General features: G+C 38.4%; 1 protein-coding gene across 4 annotated transcripts in view; it reads left to right on the top strand.

Annotated features, from left to right (window-relative positions):
• Window positions 1-15618, top strand: part of LOC122641103 (katanin p80 WD40 repeat-containing subunit B1 homolog KTN80.2) — a 48808-nt gene extending 33190 nt beyond the window's left edge. For 3 of the 4 annotated variants that reach the window (XM_043834425.1, XM_043834426.1, XM_043834427.1), the window contains 12 exons: window positions 848-922; window positions 1008-1151; window positions 1293-1467; window positions 2138-2659; window positions 2957-3010; window positions 3098-3231; window positions 4388-4513; window positions 4896-4970; window positions 5098-5210; window positions 13142-13258; window positions 13361-13429; window positions 15113-15618. In XM_043834425.1, the coding sequence (XP_043690360.1) occupies window positions 848-922; window positions 1008-1151; window positions 1293-1467; window positions 2138-2659; window positions 2957-3010; window positions 3098-3231; window positions 4388-4513; window positions 4896-4970; window positions 5098-5210; window positions 13142-13258; window positions 13361-13429; window positions 15113-15173 (1665 nt within the window). In that variant the 3' untranslated portion in view covers window positions 15174-15618. The remainder of the gene's footprint in view (window positions 1-847; window positions 923-1007; window positions 1152-1292; window positions 1468-2137; window positions 2660-2956; window positions 3011-3097; window positions 3232-4387; window positions 4514-4895; window positions 4971-5097; window positions 5211-13141; window positions 13259-13360; window positions 13430-15112) is intronic. The other variant, XR_006329807.1, reaches the window with a different exon arrangement.
• The last annotated feature ends 1993 nt before the right edge of the window (window positions 15619-17611 follow it).

Raw genomic sequence — 17611 nt, 5'->3', positions numbered from 1 at the left:
TCCGATGCCATGTTTAACAAAACAGAAAAATAAAAGAATGCTTGAATGATCGATTTGATCAAGCAAGCCTTATATTTATAACATTAAAAATTACATCCTAATGAAAATAATGCCCCTAGCATAGCCGACTTAACTAGGCATTACATAAAACATATAATAAAACCCCAAAACGGCCAGAATACCCCCATGGTATTCTGGTTTTACATTATTCAACATATATCCACATAACGAAAGCCCAAAGAAAGATCACTACTGTTTGAATCAATGCTCATTTGACCTTTTTTTTGGTTTGGAACATGTGCAGTGTCTTCAATGTTGATGAGTTTGTGGACAGTACTGCTGGCATAAACCCACAAATTATTAAAAATAGAATAAATCTTGTAGACTAGCAAATTATTTTAAGTAAGCATTTACTATTCAAGCCAGCCATCTTTTGAGCAGGGCTTATGTGAAACATCAATTGAGATTCTAGTTGTCACTCATCTATGATCTGTTAAAAGTCAAATTTACAAGTTTGAGTCCTTCGCAGACAGATCATCAGTTGGAAACTGTTAGTTATTATTGGCCATATTTTATCTCTATCATTTGCTTGTTATAGTTAATTGTTAAGAAGTAAAAATTTCCTGTCAATATTGCATCCATTTTAACTTTGTCTTTTGATTTGTCTTTGCTCGTTTTGTGTTTGTTTTTGTAGCTTCTAGTTTTACCTGGTGATCTATCGTTGTTTTCTGTACTTCATTTGTGAGTTACATAGTATGCATGGTCATATTTAATCAACCAGGTATAGATTAGCATGTTTTTCATTGGATTTCCTAATGATGTTCTTAATTCTTTGCTTCATTCTCAGGAAACTGGTGTACGCTCTATGACCTTTCACCCTGATGGAAGGACATTGTTTTGTGGGTTGGATGATAGTTTAAAGGTATGGACTTCTTCCATAATATGATTTGTGGTTAATTCAACTGCCCATAAGCGTTTCACATTATCTATGCTTGATCAAAATCTAGGTTTTTTCATGGGAGCCTATAATATGTCATGATGCTGTTGATATCGGGTGGTCTACATTGGGTGACCTGTGTATTCACGAAGGAAAACTTTTGGGTTGCTCTTACCATCAGAACTGTGTTGGAGTGTGGGTTGCAGATATTTCGGTATCTTGTTTTCTTGGTCCCTTTCTTCGCACTTAATTCCAAAATATATTGTTTTATTGCCAGTACGGACTTTATTTTGTTGTTCTCCCCCTATATTTCAATTTGGGAATAAGTTTATCCTTTCTGCCATCTCTGTGTCAGCTCATTGGACCATATGGAGGTGATGCACCCAGATCAAATAGCCAGACAGGGCAGAAATTTAATATGCGGGAAAGTCTTGTGCAGAAAGTGGATGGTAGCTTGAAGTCTAATACTGGCCTGTTGACCATGCAAGAGGATGATGACTCGTTAGAAATAAAGAACATTTATGTGGATTGTAAGTCTTTTCTTTTTTCCATGTGATATTCATAATGATAGCGTCTAATTCCTTTTAATGCTAATCTCTACCTTTGGTGCATTATTAGTTTTTTTTTTGGAGGGTGGGGGGGGGGGGGGTTCACTCTTGTGCCTGCATCTACTGTCTACACTATCACAGAGATACTTGGGGAATAGTCAACTATCCTCCGTCTGTATTGTTCAATTAATATATTCTTTTGGATGGAAATGTTTATAATTAGTATCCAGAACTGAATTTTTGTGGTTCTATCCAAGCAATGGTGCATTGTATGCAACTTTAGATTAGTAAAAATTTATTCCATCTTTCCTTCTCCCGCCTTCCCCAGTTAATGAGCTACACTTCATAGGTCTTCTTATGTCCTTGTGTCTGTAGAACTGAACCCCCTTGTGTGAGAGAAGATACATATTTGAAATGGTTCAATACTTGTTGACAAAAAAAGGTTTCAATTTGTGCTGATTATAGAGTTACTCATTGAAGTGATGGGATTGATTTCCATCATACATGAACTTGCATCCCTATGTTTTGCATTCAGTTCTTGTAGAAAGAAAGAAAATAATTATAGGATAAAAGTAGTCTGTAGTTCTCTGATGCTGAATTCTCCATACTGACTATTTTCTTATTTCATTTGTCATGTTATTTCATGTAAAAGCTACCAATGGTATACCTAGTAATCTACAAAGGATTAGATCAACTAAGTCTCCGAAGGTGGTTTTACCCCGGGATTCTGAAAAGGAAATCGGTCATCCTTCAGCTCCAAAGACGCGTCCTGCAATGGTGGTGCAAAGAAGAACCAGGAGTGAAGTAACTAGCAGGCCTTTTACTGTGCCTCTTGTTGTACCTAGAAACAGTCCTGCAGGAGAAAATGCATCCAATTCTAGAAGAGAATCTGTATCCAGTGTAAAACCCAGCCCTGATAAGTTAGTCAAGCCAACCCATTTGCGGAGGTTATCAAGTAGCAAATTTGACATGGGGCACCACTCAATAGCTGTTGAAAATGAATCTCCTACCAGCAAGAAATGTGGTTCAGAACCAAAGTTCCATTTCAGCTTTTTTACAAAAGATGACGTAACAGGAACCGTTGAGGCAAGCAATTCAACTATCAACCATGTTGCAGAGAAGTTTGACAAGATTCTGTCACCTGAGCCACCCTCAATCTCAGACCAAGAAAAATGTATGTTATTCATAATTTCCTTAACTCCACTTTTCTTCAATGCAATTACATGGTCTTGTAAACAAATAGTATTCATCTAGTTTTTTTAGTACATTAATTACCAGCGCCCCTCTGAAGTCTGAAAATAAATTTCTTGACAAAATGCCAGTGCACTGAATTTAACTTGTATTTTTTACGTTGAGTAGTTTTTGTTTTTTGTTTTTTTTGTCAAATTTCGCTATCGTCCATTCCCTAATCTTGTTTTGAGGCCTAATGTAGGAAATTTCGTATCTGAAAAATAAGGTTTTGTTTTCCCAGGCAGTGAACCACTTAATAACAAAGGAAATAACTCTGTCAAGATTATTAATGGAGGTATACCCTGGAATTTTAACTCTGTAGTTACTCTGGATTCAACTGTCTGGATGGAACCTGATTATTTTAGCTTTTCTGATTTGGCAGTGGCAGTTGTATCGGGAAGAACTCGTTCTCTAGTTGAGCGGTGGGAAAAGAGGGAAATATGTACTAGCAGTGAAGAATTGTCAACTAATGCATCTAATGTGATACCTGAAGCTCGTACACCACCTGCTGTACAGGTAATGTTTATTTATTTATCTTTTAAATCTGAAACTTTTACAAATACATTTTTTTGTGATAATAGTTCGGGATTTTTTAGGTGAATCTCATTATTCTATGAGTATGTTTTTTGATATTGTAATGATGCTATGGATACTGTGTTCATTTGTGTCACTTTCTATGTGTAATTCATGAAATAGTATGGTCACTTAGTGCTTCTTCTTCAAAAAAGGATTAACAGGGTGCTATGGTACCCTTTATTGGTTATACAATGGCATTTAAGCTGAATTCATAGTCACTTATGACCTAACCAGATAGAAAAATCAGGAAAAACAAGGGTGGGGGGGGGGGGGGAGCCCTATACACATTATCATGCATCTGGTCTTGATCTAAATTAACCAACCAACGTGTTGTCTCCTTAATGCATTCATTTGGATTGTTTGAAGTAAATTTATTTAAATATTAACTGTCTAATGTTTAGGCTATCTCATTGGGATTGTGTTATAGATCTTCCAAGTGTGGGTTGTCAATTTAATGGCTTGAATTGTTTTTGCATGTGTTCCAAGTAGTATCCTTTATAATACAGTAGTTCAATCCTGCAGATTGATTTGGGTCATACTACCCTGCAAATAATTACTGGTCTTTAAGAGCCTATTGCTTGGTGTCATGCTGTCTTGTAATTGATGAGAGTTACAAGGATGACTATCAATACCGTACTCTTTTAGGCCTCTCTTTTTGAAAGACTTCGAAGGGATTGGAAGCGTAGTTTTTCTCCTGATGAGATTTTATAATTATTTTTAGTTTAGTTTTGTTAATAATATTTTTGGGATACCTAATTGTATGGTTAGCCAGAGACATATTTTAGATGGGTCATCTTTTTGTACTCTTTCAGGCCTCTCCTTTTCTTCCTTGTTTACAAATTCTGTACATTCTGATTTGCTTTTTTCAAAGCACTGTTCAGTCCAGTCTCTTTTTAAATGATAGCCTTCTCCAATTATTTGATGTAAACCATTGCATTCGGCCATCCTTATTTGATTCAGCAACCAAAGCAGGAGTTGTATCTTGGTCTTGCTATAACAACCTCATACAATGATTTTTTTTCAGAAGCATGCATGATAGTTTACAGATTTGGTCAATTGAAGACACTCAGTGTTGTTAGGATGTTTTTGATGACAGAGTGGACAACCTCAAACTTCTGGAAGGGAATCAACATCTGCAAACAATGAGGATCTAATTGAGGGTCTATTACAAAATCACGATATATTCTTAAGTACTCTGCGATCTCGCCTGACTAAATTACAGGTAATTTCAGTGCCTCTTGTGTATGGCAGTGGGATTTTATTGAGTAGTGGAATGCATAGTATGAATTTTATCTCCAAGGCTTGCTATCTCATACTGCTAGTAGTGAGAAGCTATCTAGCCCGGATGTGGATAGGCCAAATAAGAGTGAGTTCAGTTATGATGTTTTAGATGATAACCTTAGAAGACCTGGTATTTGGAGACATCACACATTTATATAATGACATAGAAGATCTATTCATGCATTATGCCCAGATAAATAATTGGCAGTTTTCATGCCTTCGTGTAATTCTGTTCTTTGCATCCTCTTTGTCATCATTATCATTAGTATTAGTACTATTTAGCCTGAATTGTGGAGAATGTTAGTTCTAACCTTGATTTGCAGATGGTGCGGCATTGTTGGGAAAGGAATGACATTAAAAGTGCTATCAATGCTATGGGGAAGTTGCCTGATCATTCTGTATGTACTCTATTTAAGGAAGCAATGTGTTTCTCATAATTGGTTTTGACATGTGGTTACCAGGGCTTTATTGATTATTTTAGTTCTCTTCTTTTTAATACTCATCAATATTATGTTCTTGGTGTAGGTGCAAGCTGATGTGATCAGTGTTCTCATGGAGAAAATGGGCATTTTTACCTTGGATCTCTTCTCTTGTTTGCTGCCTGTGCTCACAGGCTTATTGGACAGCAAAATTGACAGGTAAAACTGGATGAATTGGGTTGGAATGCATCATGCTGAGTTTTAGGAATTATATTTACCCTGGGGTTTACCACTATATCTGTGTCGTGTACAATTGTTGGGCTAATACCCATCAGTTGGGTGAATCACATCAGTTCCTCAGCATAAGTGAGCAAATCATTGTGAAAATACTCCTTCCAACCCCCCCCACTGGGAAGGTCTTTTCAAATTTTTTAGGGCAAAATGTTTCCTGTATGCCTGTTCAAGGAATACTTTCCTGCATGCCTTCCATTTTTGAGCCATGGGGACTGATAATTTAGTAGGGTGAACATTGGATAGCTTTGGAGCCGCTACTTTTCAAATTTGGTGGCCTATGTCAATTATGGTCCATCATATATGAGTTTTCCCACTTGATTTTTCAACACTTACTGTGGAGTTCATATTAAGTCCATTTCTTAGACTTTTCAAAATTGTTTTAACCCTATGTGATGACATTTGGGGATGTTAGATAGGTTTGAAATTGTAACCATGCATAATGATGATGTGGTCAACATGTCTGCCACATTTGGGTTCCAAAAAACTGCCAGTAGCAGTTATTAAGGTTGAACAATAATGTGTAGTTCGTACATGCCCTAATATTATTGTGAACAGACATATTAGGATTTAGGACAAAGAAAGCTCCAAAACAGAGTCTCTGTGATATGGAGGGAGTATCAAAAAAGAATTCTTTTCTTTCTGAATCCTAGAAACAGCTGGCAAAATATTGATTCAGTTATTACCTATCATGTCCATGTTGCCTACTTTGGTTGCCACAACACTTTGCTAAAGGAATCCTCTCTAGCATGTTAGTGCATTAAAAGAGGAAGTAGAATTAGTAGTGATAGTAAATCTATAAATATTTAGGTAACCAATGCACTAACAAACTGTTGTAATATGGGTATAAGGGTAGAACTGTCCTTAGGGTTTCTCTAGTGTTGCTGTACCTCATATCATTCTATTATAAATAAAGTTGGCTGGTGTCTCATAGATACAAGTCACAATTCCCCAAAATTTTCATGGTGTCAGAGCAAGGATGCACATTAGGATCCAAACCCTAATGCCACAGCGGAGTCGCCAAAAACCTAGCGCCACCACCACCACTCACCTGTCTCCTCTCACTGTCGACCACCACCGCTCACCCTAACACCGCCAATCTCTCTCTCTCTCTCGCCTCTCTCTCGCCTCTCACTCTCTTCGTCCACCACCACCGTCCGCCACTCTCTCTCGCCTTCCACTCTTGTCTCTTTCTCTCTCTCTTTCATTTTCTTCTGATTTTCTCTCTTGGTCCTCTTTATTATCAGGCCGCCACCATTATTTTGCCCTCGGTGGTGATTCCCTTCCCATTGAGGGCTCCTTCTTGTTTGTTTGGTCCTCTTCGGCCTAGATCTGTATGGCCTGAGAGTACTGGTTCATGTATATGAGATTGTTGTGAAGACCACCTTCTGCTACATGATCTTGTGAGATCTCTTTTCTCTACATGTGATTTTTTCTAGGATCAGCAGTCATGTCTGATTTAACCAATGCATCAATTGGAACTGATGGAGTGAGTCATGGGACTCATAGTGATTTTCCTTTGTTCCTTGCTAGCTCCATCTTGGATGGGCGCAATTACCTGATGTGGTCTCGTTCCTGTTTTCTGTCTATTGATTCCCGAGGCCCGGGGGTTTGCCAGGTATCTTACAAGTGGAACTGAGAAACCTATTGCTGCTGGTCCATCTCAAAGGAAATGGAGTTCAGACAATTCCCTGATAATGTCTTTTCTTCTCAATGCTATGCATCCCACTATTGCAAGGGGCTATTTGTTGATGGATATTGCTGCCAAGATCTGCCGACTCCATTTAGTTGGGATAAGGCTTAGTTGTTGTTGTTGTATTGCTGCCAAGATCTGGAAAGCGGCCAAAGATACCTATTCTTAGGTGGGGAATGATGTTCAAGTTTATGAGTTGAGGAAGAAAATTCATGAAATCAAAGCAGAAGAGGATGACACTCTTAGTATTACTTGGAGTTGCGTGGAATATGGCAGGAGCTAGATTTTTATGAGGATTTCCAGGCTTCTTGCTCCACAGATGCCGCGAACTTCAAGAATAGGGAAGACAAGCTCAGGGTGTATGATTTTTTGGTTGGTTTAAATGTGGAGTTTGATCAAATTCGAGCTCATGTTCTCGTTCATAATCCCTTTCCAACCTTGGAGCAATCATATTCCTTGGTTCAGATGGAAGCTAGTCGTCGTGCTGCGATGTTGCAGCCCATATCTCAGGAGATATCAGCTCTCCATACAGGTTCCGATTTTGGTTCTCAACCTAGAGGAGGTTCCACCCATTCTGGTGACCGTCCCACTACTGATAGGGAACCGGTTAAGTGTGACTACTATGGGAAGGAACGTCACACTAAGAAAACCTGTTGGAAACTCCATGGTCGCCCCACTACATCTTGTGGTCGTGGTCGTGATCGCTCCACTCCTGCTCATTCAAGTTTTGCCCATCACACTGAGACAACTGACACTAGACCTATGGGATCTTCTTTATCTCAAGACGAGCTTCTACGTCTCAGGCGTCTTATGAAAAAATTGGAGCCTTCGACATCTTCTCCATCTGCTGCTTTCACTGCTATAGTTTCTACTATTTTGGTTCATGCACTCTCTGACTCCAATTTCACCCATTTAGGTATCTCTTTCGTACGATACGGTATCGGTATGGGAAAATGGTACCATACTTGGTACGGTATGGTATCGGTATGGGGTGTTTGGTTTCAGTACCATACCGAAACTGTACTGAATATCGGTACCGTACCGAATTGACACCCTTAGCTCTAGTAGATCCATGATGGAAAGGTTCTATGAATGAAGAAATGAGGGCTCTTGGAAAAAATGACACATGGGAATTAGTCTCTCTTCCACGAGATAAGAAAATTGTTGATTGAAAATGGGTTTTCACAGTTAAACAAAAAATGGATGGCAGTATGGATTGTTACAAGGCTAGGCTTGTTGCAAAAGGCTTTACCTAGACATATGTGATTGATTATCAGGAGACCTTCGCTCCAGTTGCCAAAATGAACATTATTCGAGTTATCCTTTCATGAGTTGTTAACTTGGGATGGCAACTACAACAACTTGATGTCAAGAATGCATTTCTGCATGGTGAACTTTAGGAGGTGTATATGGAAATTCCTCTTGGCTTCTCCAACAAAGACACCCAAGGAAAAGTATGCAAGTTGGAACGAGCATTATATGGGTTGAAGCAATCACTCAGAGCTTGCTTTGGCCATTTTTATAAGGCTATAGTATTTGTTGGGTATAAATAGAGTAACGTTGATCACACATTATTTATCAAAAAATAGGTGATCACTTTAGTGTTCTCATTGTCTATGTTGATGACATTGTTGTCACTGGAAGTGACCCTACAGAGATATCTAATCTTAAGTCTTAATGGTGAAAGGAATTTGAGATTAATGACTTGGGATCTCTACGTTACTTTTTTAGTATCGAGGTTGCCCGCTCATCCAAAGGTATCTTTCTCTCTCAATGAAAGTACGAATGCTTGGGTGTAAGCCTACAGATACCCCCCTTAAAGCTAATGCACATCTCAAAAATAAAGAGGGAGAGCCAATCGACAAGGGCAGATATCAAAGATGGGTAGGTAGGTTGATTTATATCTGTCATACTTCTCCTAACATAGCCTATGCTGTGAGTCTAGTTCGTCAGTACGTGCATGATCTCTATTCTACTCATATGGAGGCAATATTTTGCATCTTGCGATACTTGAAGTATGCTCCAAGAAAACGGGTAATGACAAGTGTAAGAAATTTGGGGGCCAAGGTAGTGAACAAGGTTCGAAAACTCGGGTCTCGGAGCCATCTCGGCCCAGCAAAAAACCGAGTTGGGCCGAGATCTCGGCTAGTTTGTGCATTTTTTTTTTTTTTGACTTGGAAGCCCATCTCGGTGGGTTTTAGACTTCTTTTGGGTCTGAAAATCGATTTACAGCCTATTTTAGGCCATTTAAACACAATGGCATTATTAGATTTTGCAAAAACAAAGTCCAAATAGGAGTTTCAGTTAGTGGGAAAGCAGGATAGACATTTACTTATTTTAGAAACCAGGACAGACACGGGACAAACAGTCTTATTTATGCCTAAATAACTCCTTTAATATAAATCAAATTTAAGCAATCTTGGATGTGTTGGAAAGCTTTCAAAACATAGCTTTCCAACGAGTCCAAGATTGCTAAAATCTGATTTATATTGAAAGAGTTATGTACTGGTCAAACTTAATTCGGTGTGCGCGAATGCTGTCAAAATCGCTCTGAATGAAAAAAAAATTTTGGACATCAAAACAAATGAATATTTTACTGCACTTTTGGTTTTTAGCAATGTTTTACCATAATAAGATTTATGGAATTTTTAGATTTGAGAAAAACCCCAGCATTAGAAAGTTGAAAATTGCACCTATCGCCGAAAATCCAGTTTTTGTTCTTGAACTGGGGGGTTGACTTTTTTTTCTTTTGGAGTTTGATGTTTTAACTATTTTTATTGGATTCAAATGGGGGGGGGTATTTGCTTATTTATGAATAATATCTTAAGTAAATGAAATACAAATACAAAAGCATTTACTTAAATGATATTACGCATAAATAAGTGTCTGCCTTCTCTGTCTTGGTTCCTAGCATAGATAGGTGTCTGTATACCAAGAATTTCCAGCAAGATCTCGAGATCTGGCACTCATATAAAGGACCTACATGGGCATTTTCCTATGTCAAACCGAGATCTCGGAGAGATATTGACATTTTAAGTTTCGTAGGCCATCTCGACTCGGAAAATTGGAAAACTGAGAATCTCGGCGAGATCTCGCGCGCGAGATTTCGGACTATGGTAGTGAATTCCCAATTACAATTGGGTTACATCAAGGATCAACTTTAAGCCCTTATTTGTTTATGCTTATCATGGATGATTTAAGAAGAGGTTCCTTTGTGTATGCTTTTTGCTGATGATATTGTTTTGGTGGATGCGACACAAGCAGAGATTAACACCAAGTTGGTGTTATGGAACCTAGAATCAAAAGGTTCTAAGATATGTAGAATGAAGATGGAGTATATGGTGTGTAACTTTGGATACAATAGGACAGATAATGAGGTGGTGAAAATTGATGAGAGGGAGATTTCGCAAAGTGATTATTTTAGGTATCTGGGCTCAATCATAAATAAAGAAGGTGATATAGAGGATGATGTTTCACAAAGAATTAAAATAGGATGGATGAAGTGGAGAGGTGCGTCTGGAATGTAGCGTGATCAACGTATTCCTTTAAAACTTAAGCATCCATTTGTTTGGCGGAAGAAAAGGGGTGGGGCTCATGTGTAATGGAGTAATGGAATAGGAAAGGAAAGCAAAAGGGAAGGATGGGAAACGTGACATTGTGGGTCTACATTAAATAAATATTCAATTTCAACAACTTCTTCTCAAAGACAATTGGACGAATGGAGAGAAGGGCTCCAAATCATCATTCACATTAAAAAAGAATACGAATAATATTACAAAGAAGAAGAGATTGAGAGGGGGAGGTCTGCCGCTTAAAGCTTTGCCAATGCCAAATCCAAGAACAAAAACTGCAATCCTGCTTGTTGGTTTTATTTGATTTTCATTTCCTTCGTCTCAGCGATCGATAATTGTGTGGGGTTCCAATCACGTGTGTAGAAAATCGGTGGCAATTCCAAATTAACTTTTGTTCTTTTTTTTTCTGGGGGGGGGGGGGGAATGAGTAGGGAAGCAACATTTTGATGCAGAAGACTTGTGGTTTTGTTTTATGGGTTCAACTCAAATCACAAGTTAGAGAAGTGTAGGCTTGAATCGTTTAATGCTTAGAACTGATTGTGGAGATTGAAGGAAAAAGAGGCTATTCTAAACTCGGACTCTGGTTGAGGTTGTTAAGGCGTGGTGGCTAACCAGTCCATTAGTAGACCCGTATATTACAAATGATTCAGATGAATTTAAGTCACCTCCATCGAGGAGGTGACGGCAGGCCATGGCATAGGGGGACAATGAGGAAGGGGAAGAGGAAGGAGTCGGCAAGGAGGATGGAGAGATTAGCAGAACGCATAACCCTCATTTCCCCAAAAAGGGTGGGACTTTTGTGAGGGATGGGGTGGGAAAATTCAATAGCCACACAAGCTGACACTCTCCCTTATTTCAGGCATGGTTGTCTCTCCATTTTCCTGCCCCGTTTAACCAAACCAACACAGATTTGGGTATTTTGTGGAAAACTTTCTTTTTTTTTCCCACCCCATTCTTTTTTGACAAATAAATGGGCCTTAAAGGAAAATTTTATAGGACAGTCATACAACCGGATATGATGTATGGTGCGGAATATTGGCAATTAAGAAGCATCATATAGATAAAGTATCGCGGAGATGAGGATGTTGAGATGGATGAGTGGCAAAACTAGGAAGGATCATGGTTTAAAGTATCGGTATGTATCGTATCGGCCGATACATATCGATATCGGTTGGTACCGATGACCGATACGATACATACCGATTCATCTCTTTTTAAAAAAGAAATCATTGTCTCGGATTCTATCGAAACGTATCGGCCAATATGGGTTGATACGATACGTATCGATACATATCGATATGTCCAATAAAGGGTTCTGTGGATGGTTTAATACATATTGATATGTATCGATATGTATCGGCTGATACAACTCGATACATACCAATACATTCCATAAAAAAATCATTTTCACTCACAGACTCGATACAACTCCTATTCTAACGGAAAAATGAAGGAAAGTTCTCAATCAAGAGACTAAATCTTGCATTTAATCTTGGTTTTTCACACTTTTGGACTAAAAAATGAATCAAGGAGTGCTACAACATCATCCTTTGCATCATCCAATACTCTTCATGGCTATAGACAATTACAACATCTAAGAAACCTCATCTTTTATAACAATTTCAATTTAATGCACTTGTTTGGTTATACATTATTCTCCATTTTAGTGTTTATGCATGACACTTGTTATATTTTTGCTTCTTTGTTCCAAAAGTGTATTTCCATGTGTATGTTGACCATTTCTATGCATGTCTTTTGTGTTCGATACGATACGATACGTCTCTTAAAATCACCCGACCGATACAATTCCTGATACCGATACTTTAAACCTTGGGAAGGATAAAGTAAGGAGTGATCATATTAGAGCTTATTTGGGATCCAATACATGTTAAGCTACGAGAAAGTCATTTGAGATGGCATGACCATGTTCAACGGAGGCCTTTGGATGCTCCAGTACGGAGGAGTGATATGATGCAAATTGAAGGAACTAGAGAGACAGGGGCGGACCTAAAATGACCTTAGGAGAAGTGGTGAGGAAAGATATGCATAGCTTAGGTCTTGTATCAAGTATGACCCCGAATAGAGCGGATTGGAGGGCAAGGATCCATGTAGCCGACTCCATTTAGTTGGGGCAAGGCTGAGTTGTTGTAGTGGGTGAAGATAGGTCAGAGGAGTTAACATAGTCATGTAGGGCTTAATTAGGTTCGTTAATCAATATATAAATAAATAAAGGGGATTAATTAGAACTTTTACCAATGGTACAAAACACTGTTCTATGACAAATTTGTACGACCAGAATAGTTTCTTTGATATTTTTGATGTCTCTCTCTAATAAAAGGTCAAGGAAAAGTGAATTCGTTAGAGCAATCAATTGACTCCCCCACCTAAACCCCTCCATTCCATGGATTGAACCCTTGATTTCATGGACTCAAGACTGAATGTAAAGCACATTTAAGAATGTCAATAAGTAATGGAAATTTAATAATTTATTCAATGATATAATAAAACTGAAGTGGATGCTCTTTTACGTGTAGTTTCGGCAGAGTTTAAAAATTAGCAGTTGTAGGTAACATTTTTATTTTGTAATTGTTCAGGCATGTAAGTGTTTCATTGGAAATGATACTGAAGCTTGTGACAGTCTTTTGGCCTGTAATCCGTTCGACTTTGTCAGCGTCTCCATCTGTTGGAGTCGATCTTCATGCAGAGCACAGGTATCCTTCATATATTCTTTATTTTCTTTCGAAACTTTTATTCCTTCTAGTTTTCTGTTTGGCTTCATATGATTGATTAACATATGAATAAAATGAGCACAGGCGCGATTGCTGCAACCAGTGCTTTATCCAGTTGCGAAAGATCAAGCAGGTTCTTCCTTCATTGTCGAGGTATGTAAGCTTTCTTAAATTGTTTTGGGGGTACTTGGTTAAAAGATTTGCAAGGTTTCTTTTGTACATGGTTCAAGGTCTCGGTTTTGGACCTGAATACCTGATTTCGGCCAGGCAGAAAACCAAGTTGGGCCATGATCTCGGTGAGTTGGTGCATTTTTTTTTGTTGAACTCGTTGCTTGGTTTCGGTGGGTTTTTGACCTAGTTAGGTCATGAAACTTGGTATACAACCTATTTTGGGTCATTTAAATACAATGGCACTATCAGATTTTGAAAATCGAAGTCCAAATAGGAGTTTGACTTTGGACCCTAGGTTGGTAGGCTACAACGTACACGGTCTCTAATAGAGGCCCTATTCTACACGTAATTTAGTAGTAGAAAACATACAATTAATGTAAAACAACTTAAATAAGCATTATGAATGTAAAAATGTAAATACATTAATCTTATCTCACCTCTATGTTTCCACAAGTTTCTTGGAGTAAACTGGTGATTTTCCGTCAAAAAATGGGAAGAGAAATCAATTTTTGGAAGTCCATAGATTTTCCCATCGAGATGACCGAGACCTATTAAAATCTCGACTGGTCTCGGTCGAGGTAAGGGCCTTTTATAACATGGTTTGGTCTGGTTTCGGTCGAACCGAGATCTCGGTCGAGTCGATGTCTTTTTTTAAATTCGTATCTCGTCTTGGACCTTCAAAAAACCGAGACCTCGTTCCATGCTTTTGTAAACATTAAAAATTTAAATTGCGGATCAATTTCATAGTTGGTTGTCCTACTAAGGCTCAACTCTACCCATGCACATCGTCCAGTTTGGTTATGCTTGAAGTACTTTAGTGTAATCATGCATGCAGTTTCTGACATTTTATATTTGGGGTTTTTGAATTTCTTAAATTCCTAATCTTAAGATCCATGCTTTCTAAATTTAGTCTTATTCTTGTCTACGTCTGTGCTCTAAAGTTCTTGGGCTTGCTACTTGTGGTTCATAAATATACCAAAGCAACAACAGCTATTTATGTTGGCTTCTACGAGACATAACTTGTCTGCCTAATCATTCATTCAACGAGTTTCATTGTCTTTGTATCACACAAAAAAATATTATTGTTCAGAAATTGTAAATGATAAATGAATCGGGTTATTGAGATGTGGTGACTTATGAATAGTGTATACAATTTTTTGAGACTCATTGTGGCATTGCCACCCTATGTGGATTGTAGATCATATGTTTTGGTGCCAAAAATTAATGTGGATTGTTTAATGTCTAAATGTGGAGCTTAAACAGTCCCAAGGCCATTTAAAATTGGGTTACCATTAGTTCCTTCTCTCTTCCCAGTTTGCCTGAAAATGGCACAACTATTATGTAATTCAAACCGATGAGCAGTCTCCACAGTTTAATGTTTGAAGTGGACAGATTAAAAACAATTTTTTTGAGCATTTGAACTTTAATTTAATGGAGATGGTTCAGTCTACCTTTGAATGGACAGTTGTCCAGTCTAATTTTTTCCAGCATTGATATGCAATCTACATAGACATAAAGCATTCGTGGATGATTTTCTTTTAAGAAAAAAAAGGAGGCATCTTGTGGGTTTCATCACTGTTATTTTAACTACCAGAGGAAAATGTTAATGGAGCTTAACCTTACAAGTCTTGATTTTTATATTTTTTCATTTTTGCTTTGGTGCAGGCGGGGTGGATTGCTCACCAGGTGTGCCCAGGAATTGCATATTCTTCTTCAGGAACCATAACCTGCTACTGCAATCCCCTTGTATTGATTTAATTCCAACTTGAGTGGCTTCCGGTCATGGCAGTTCCTTGTTACCTTTTCAACAGGATAATTATTAAAACAAACTTTTCCCTGAAGTAGTCTGCAAATCTGTGTCAATTCACCCTCACCTTGGTTTTGTCCCATACCCCAGTTTTTGACTCTTCTATTTTTTCCAGTGCTGGCTTCTGATCTTGGTAATCAAACCAAAAAGGTTGTTCACACTCCTGCAACTGCTCATGTAAGCAAGCAATGAATCATCATAAGACGTTTCCTAACTGTGATCATCTGGAGGTCTTCAGTGGCCATTTGTTTTTGATCTGGATCAAGCTGCATGATTCTTGCTCTTGATTTGTATTTACCATGTATAAAATTTTGTATCTGTACTGTTCTTATAACCTTCAATTAAATTCATAAATTCTTTGAAACTACCTCTTATGGATTTTGGGTGTGTGGCTTGCAGTCTTTTTTACTACAATTACTGTCAAGATTTCAAGCGTGTATAGATTTGGAGCAGGAAAAAAATAAATAAATAAAACTATTACGGAGTTGAGGTAGTACTAGTAAATGAGTTTTAGCTGAGGTAATGTTCCATGTTCAATATAGATTTGGAGCAGGAAAAAATAAATAAATAAAACTCTTTGAGCGTCGAACAAGTCTGACCCATGGTTTGAGCGAGTTCAAGAGCAGAAAGTGACAGGGATGCACCAGACAGGGGGTTGGACGGGGCTGCAGGGGATGGGTTGGGCGATGGGGATTTGGACATTGAACCATAGGAGGGGATGTGGGTGAGTGGATTGCAGGGAGGGGCGGGATTACAGGGTCTGGATGGTGCAGGCGGTCACATCTGGATTACCCAGTTGGTTCAACCCATCGCCAGTGGGGCTCTTGTTCTAAGTATTGATACCGACCTTGATGGGCGCATGCAGTTGCTTCGTGAGGTTACTGTAGAACTGCCCATCTATCTTGCAAAGTCAGAGGATTGAACTAGGGATGTAAATGAATAGTTGAAATCCATTTCCGTATCTATGTCCGTATTCATTTAGTATTATCCGAATCCATTTAAAAATTAAACGGATATGGATACGGATAGGCTATAGCTATATGAAAAGCTATATTTACATGTAAACAGATAAAATATTCGATCAATATCAGTGTTCATACCCGTTTAGCACTATCTGAATCCATCTGGAAGCTAATCGGATACGGATGCGGATATAACACTATCCGAGCCGAATCCGATCTGTTTACATCCCTAGATTGAAGACCAAAAGACCGTTGCCCTCCGAGGTACTGGAACAGTTCATTGGAAAGTAACCTACCGGGTCATTGAGTCGTGTTTACGGAGCCGTTTGAGCTCGGATTAGAGGCTCCTTTGTTTCTCCTTCTACGATGGTGATCAGAGCTTCTTCTTTATGGGAGCCCAGTGCTTCACAACCTCTGGTTTAAATGTTTGACATCTAGTGTTCTTGTCGGCAACGGCTAGTCGAGGAGTGGAGGTGGTGATTGGAGAGGAAAGTAAAAGATATGTGGGGCCAAAAATGTCAAATACATTTTAGGTAGGTGATGGAGATTGGAGGGGCACTATTTTGATTAGTTTTGTAATATCCAAACTCAATTTGGGTAATTCGCTTAATATAAATATTGGGTGGATAATTTTGTAAACCTAAATCTAATATTAGCTAAAAATAAAAAATAAAGTAAGAATATTTAATGGGCAAAGCGAGTTAGACGATTGAGATTAGGTGCCAGTTTGGCCCTGTAAGCCTAAGCCTGCCTGAAGGATATAAAGGTTTAGTATGGGCTAAGATTTGTTTTCGCGTCTGAGACCAGGCCGAGGAGGGCTTGGGCTGAGGCTTTGGGTTGAGACCAGCCAGGCCCGACTCTACCGTATATACCACTTATGTTAACTTATGAAGGGTGTGTGATAATGCTTTTATAAAATATAGGAAAGGGTTGGGTTTTCAACAAGCTAACGGCATGCACCAATCACAGAGCAGCTGGACATAGAAGGGCAAATGAAACTTTTGATTCTTTTCCCAAGGGAAGGAAAGAGGATAACATGAGAGCAGACGTGTAAGGAAAAGGTCATTTCATATGAGAAGCCACGGTTGGTTCAGAACTTTTTTCCATAAAATATTAATTCAGCAACGATTGGGAATGCCTCTTTAAGACTCATAAACGTGATTTCAACCTTACCCGTTTAGTGTAGGTACCTACTCACCTAAGTGATTATTGATCCCTCTCAATTTTGTTGCCATTTTGTAAACACTTTCTAATTAGCTCCAAGTTCTAGACTTTCCTTGTTGCATTTTGTAAGCAATGCTATTCTTAGCAAAACCTTAACTCTTTTATTATAATACATTTTTTAATTAGGGCAAATTCTGTCATTTTACATGTATATATTTAAAAAATGTGCAA

This window comes from Telopea speciosissima, chromosome 9 (genome assembly GCF_018873765.1).
Source record: "Telopea speciosissima isolate NSW1024214 ecotype Mountain lineage chromosome 9, Tspe_v1, whole genome shotgun sequence".
Classification (NCBI taxonomy): Eukaryota; Viridiplantae; Streptophyta; class Magnoliopsida; order Proteales; family Proteaceae; genus Telopea; species Telopea speciosissima.
The sequence above is the reverse complement of the archived record's forward strand: the minus strand, read 5'-3'. Positions and strand labels throughout refer to the sequence as shown.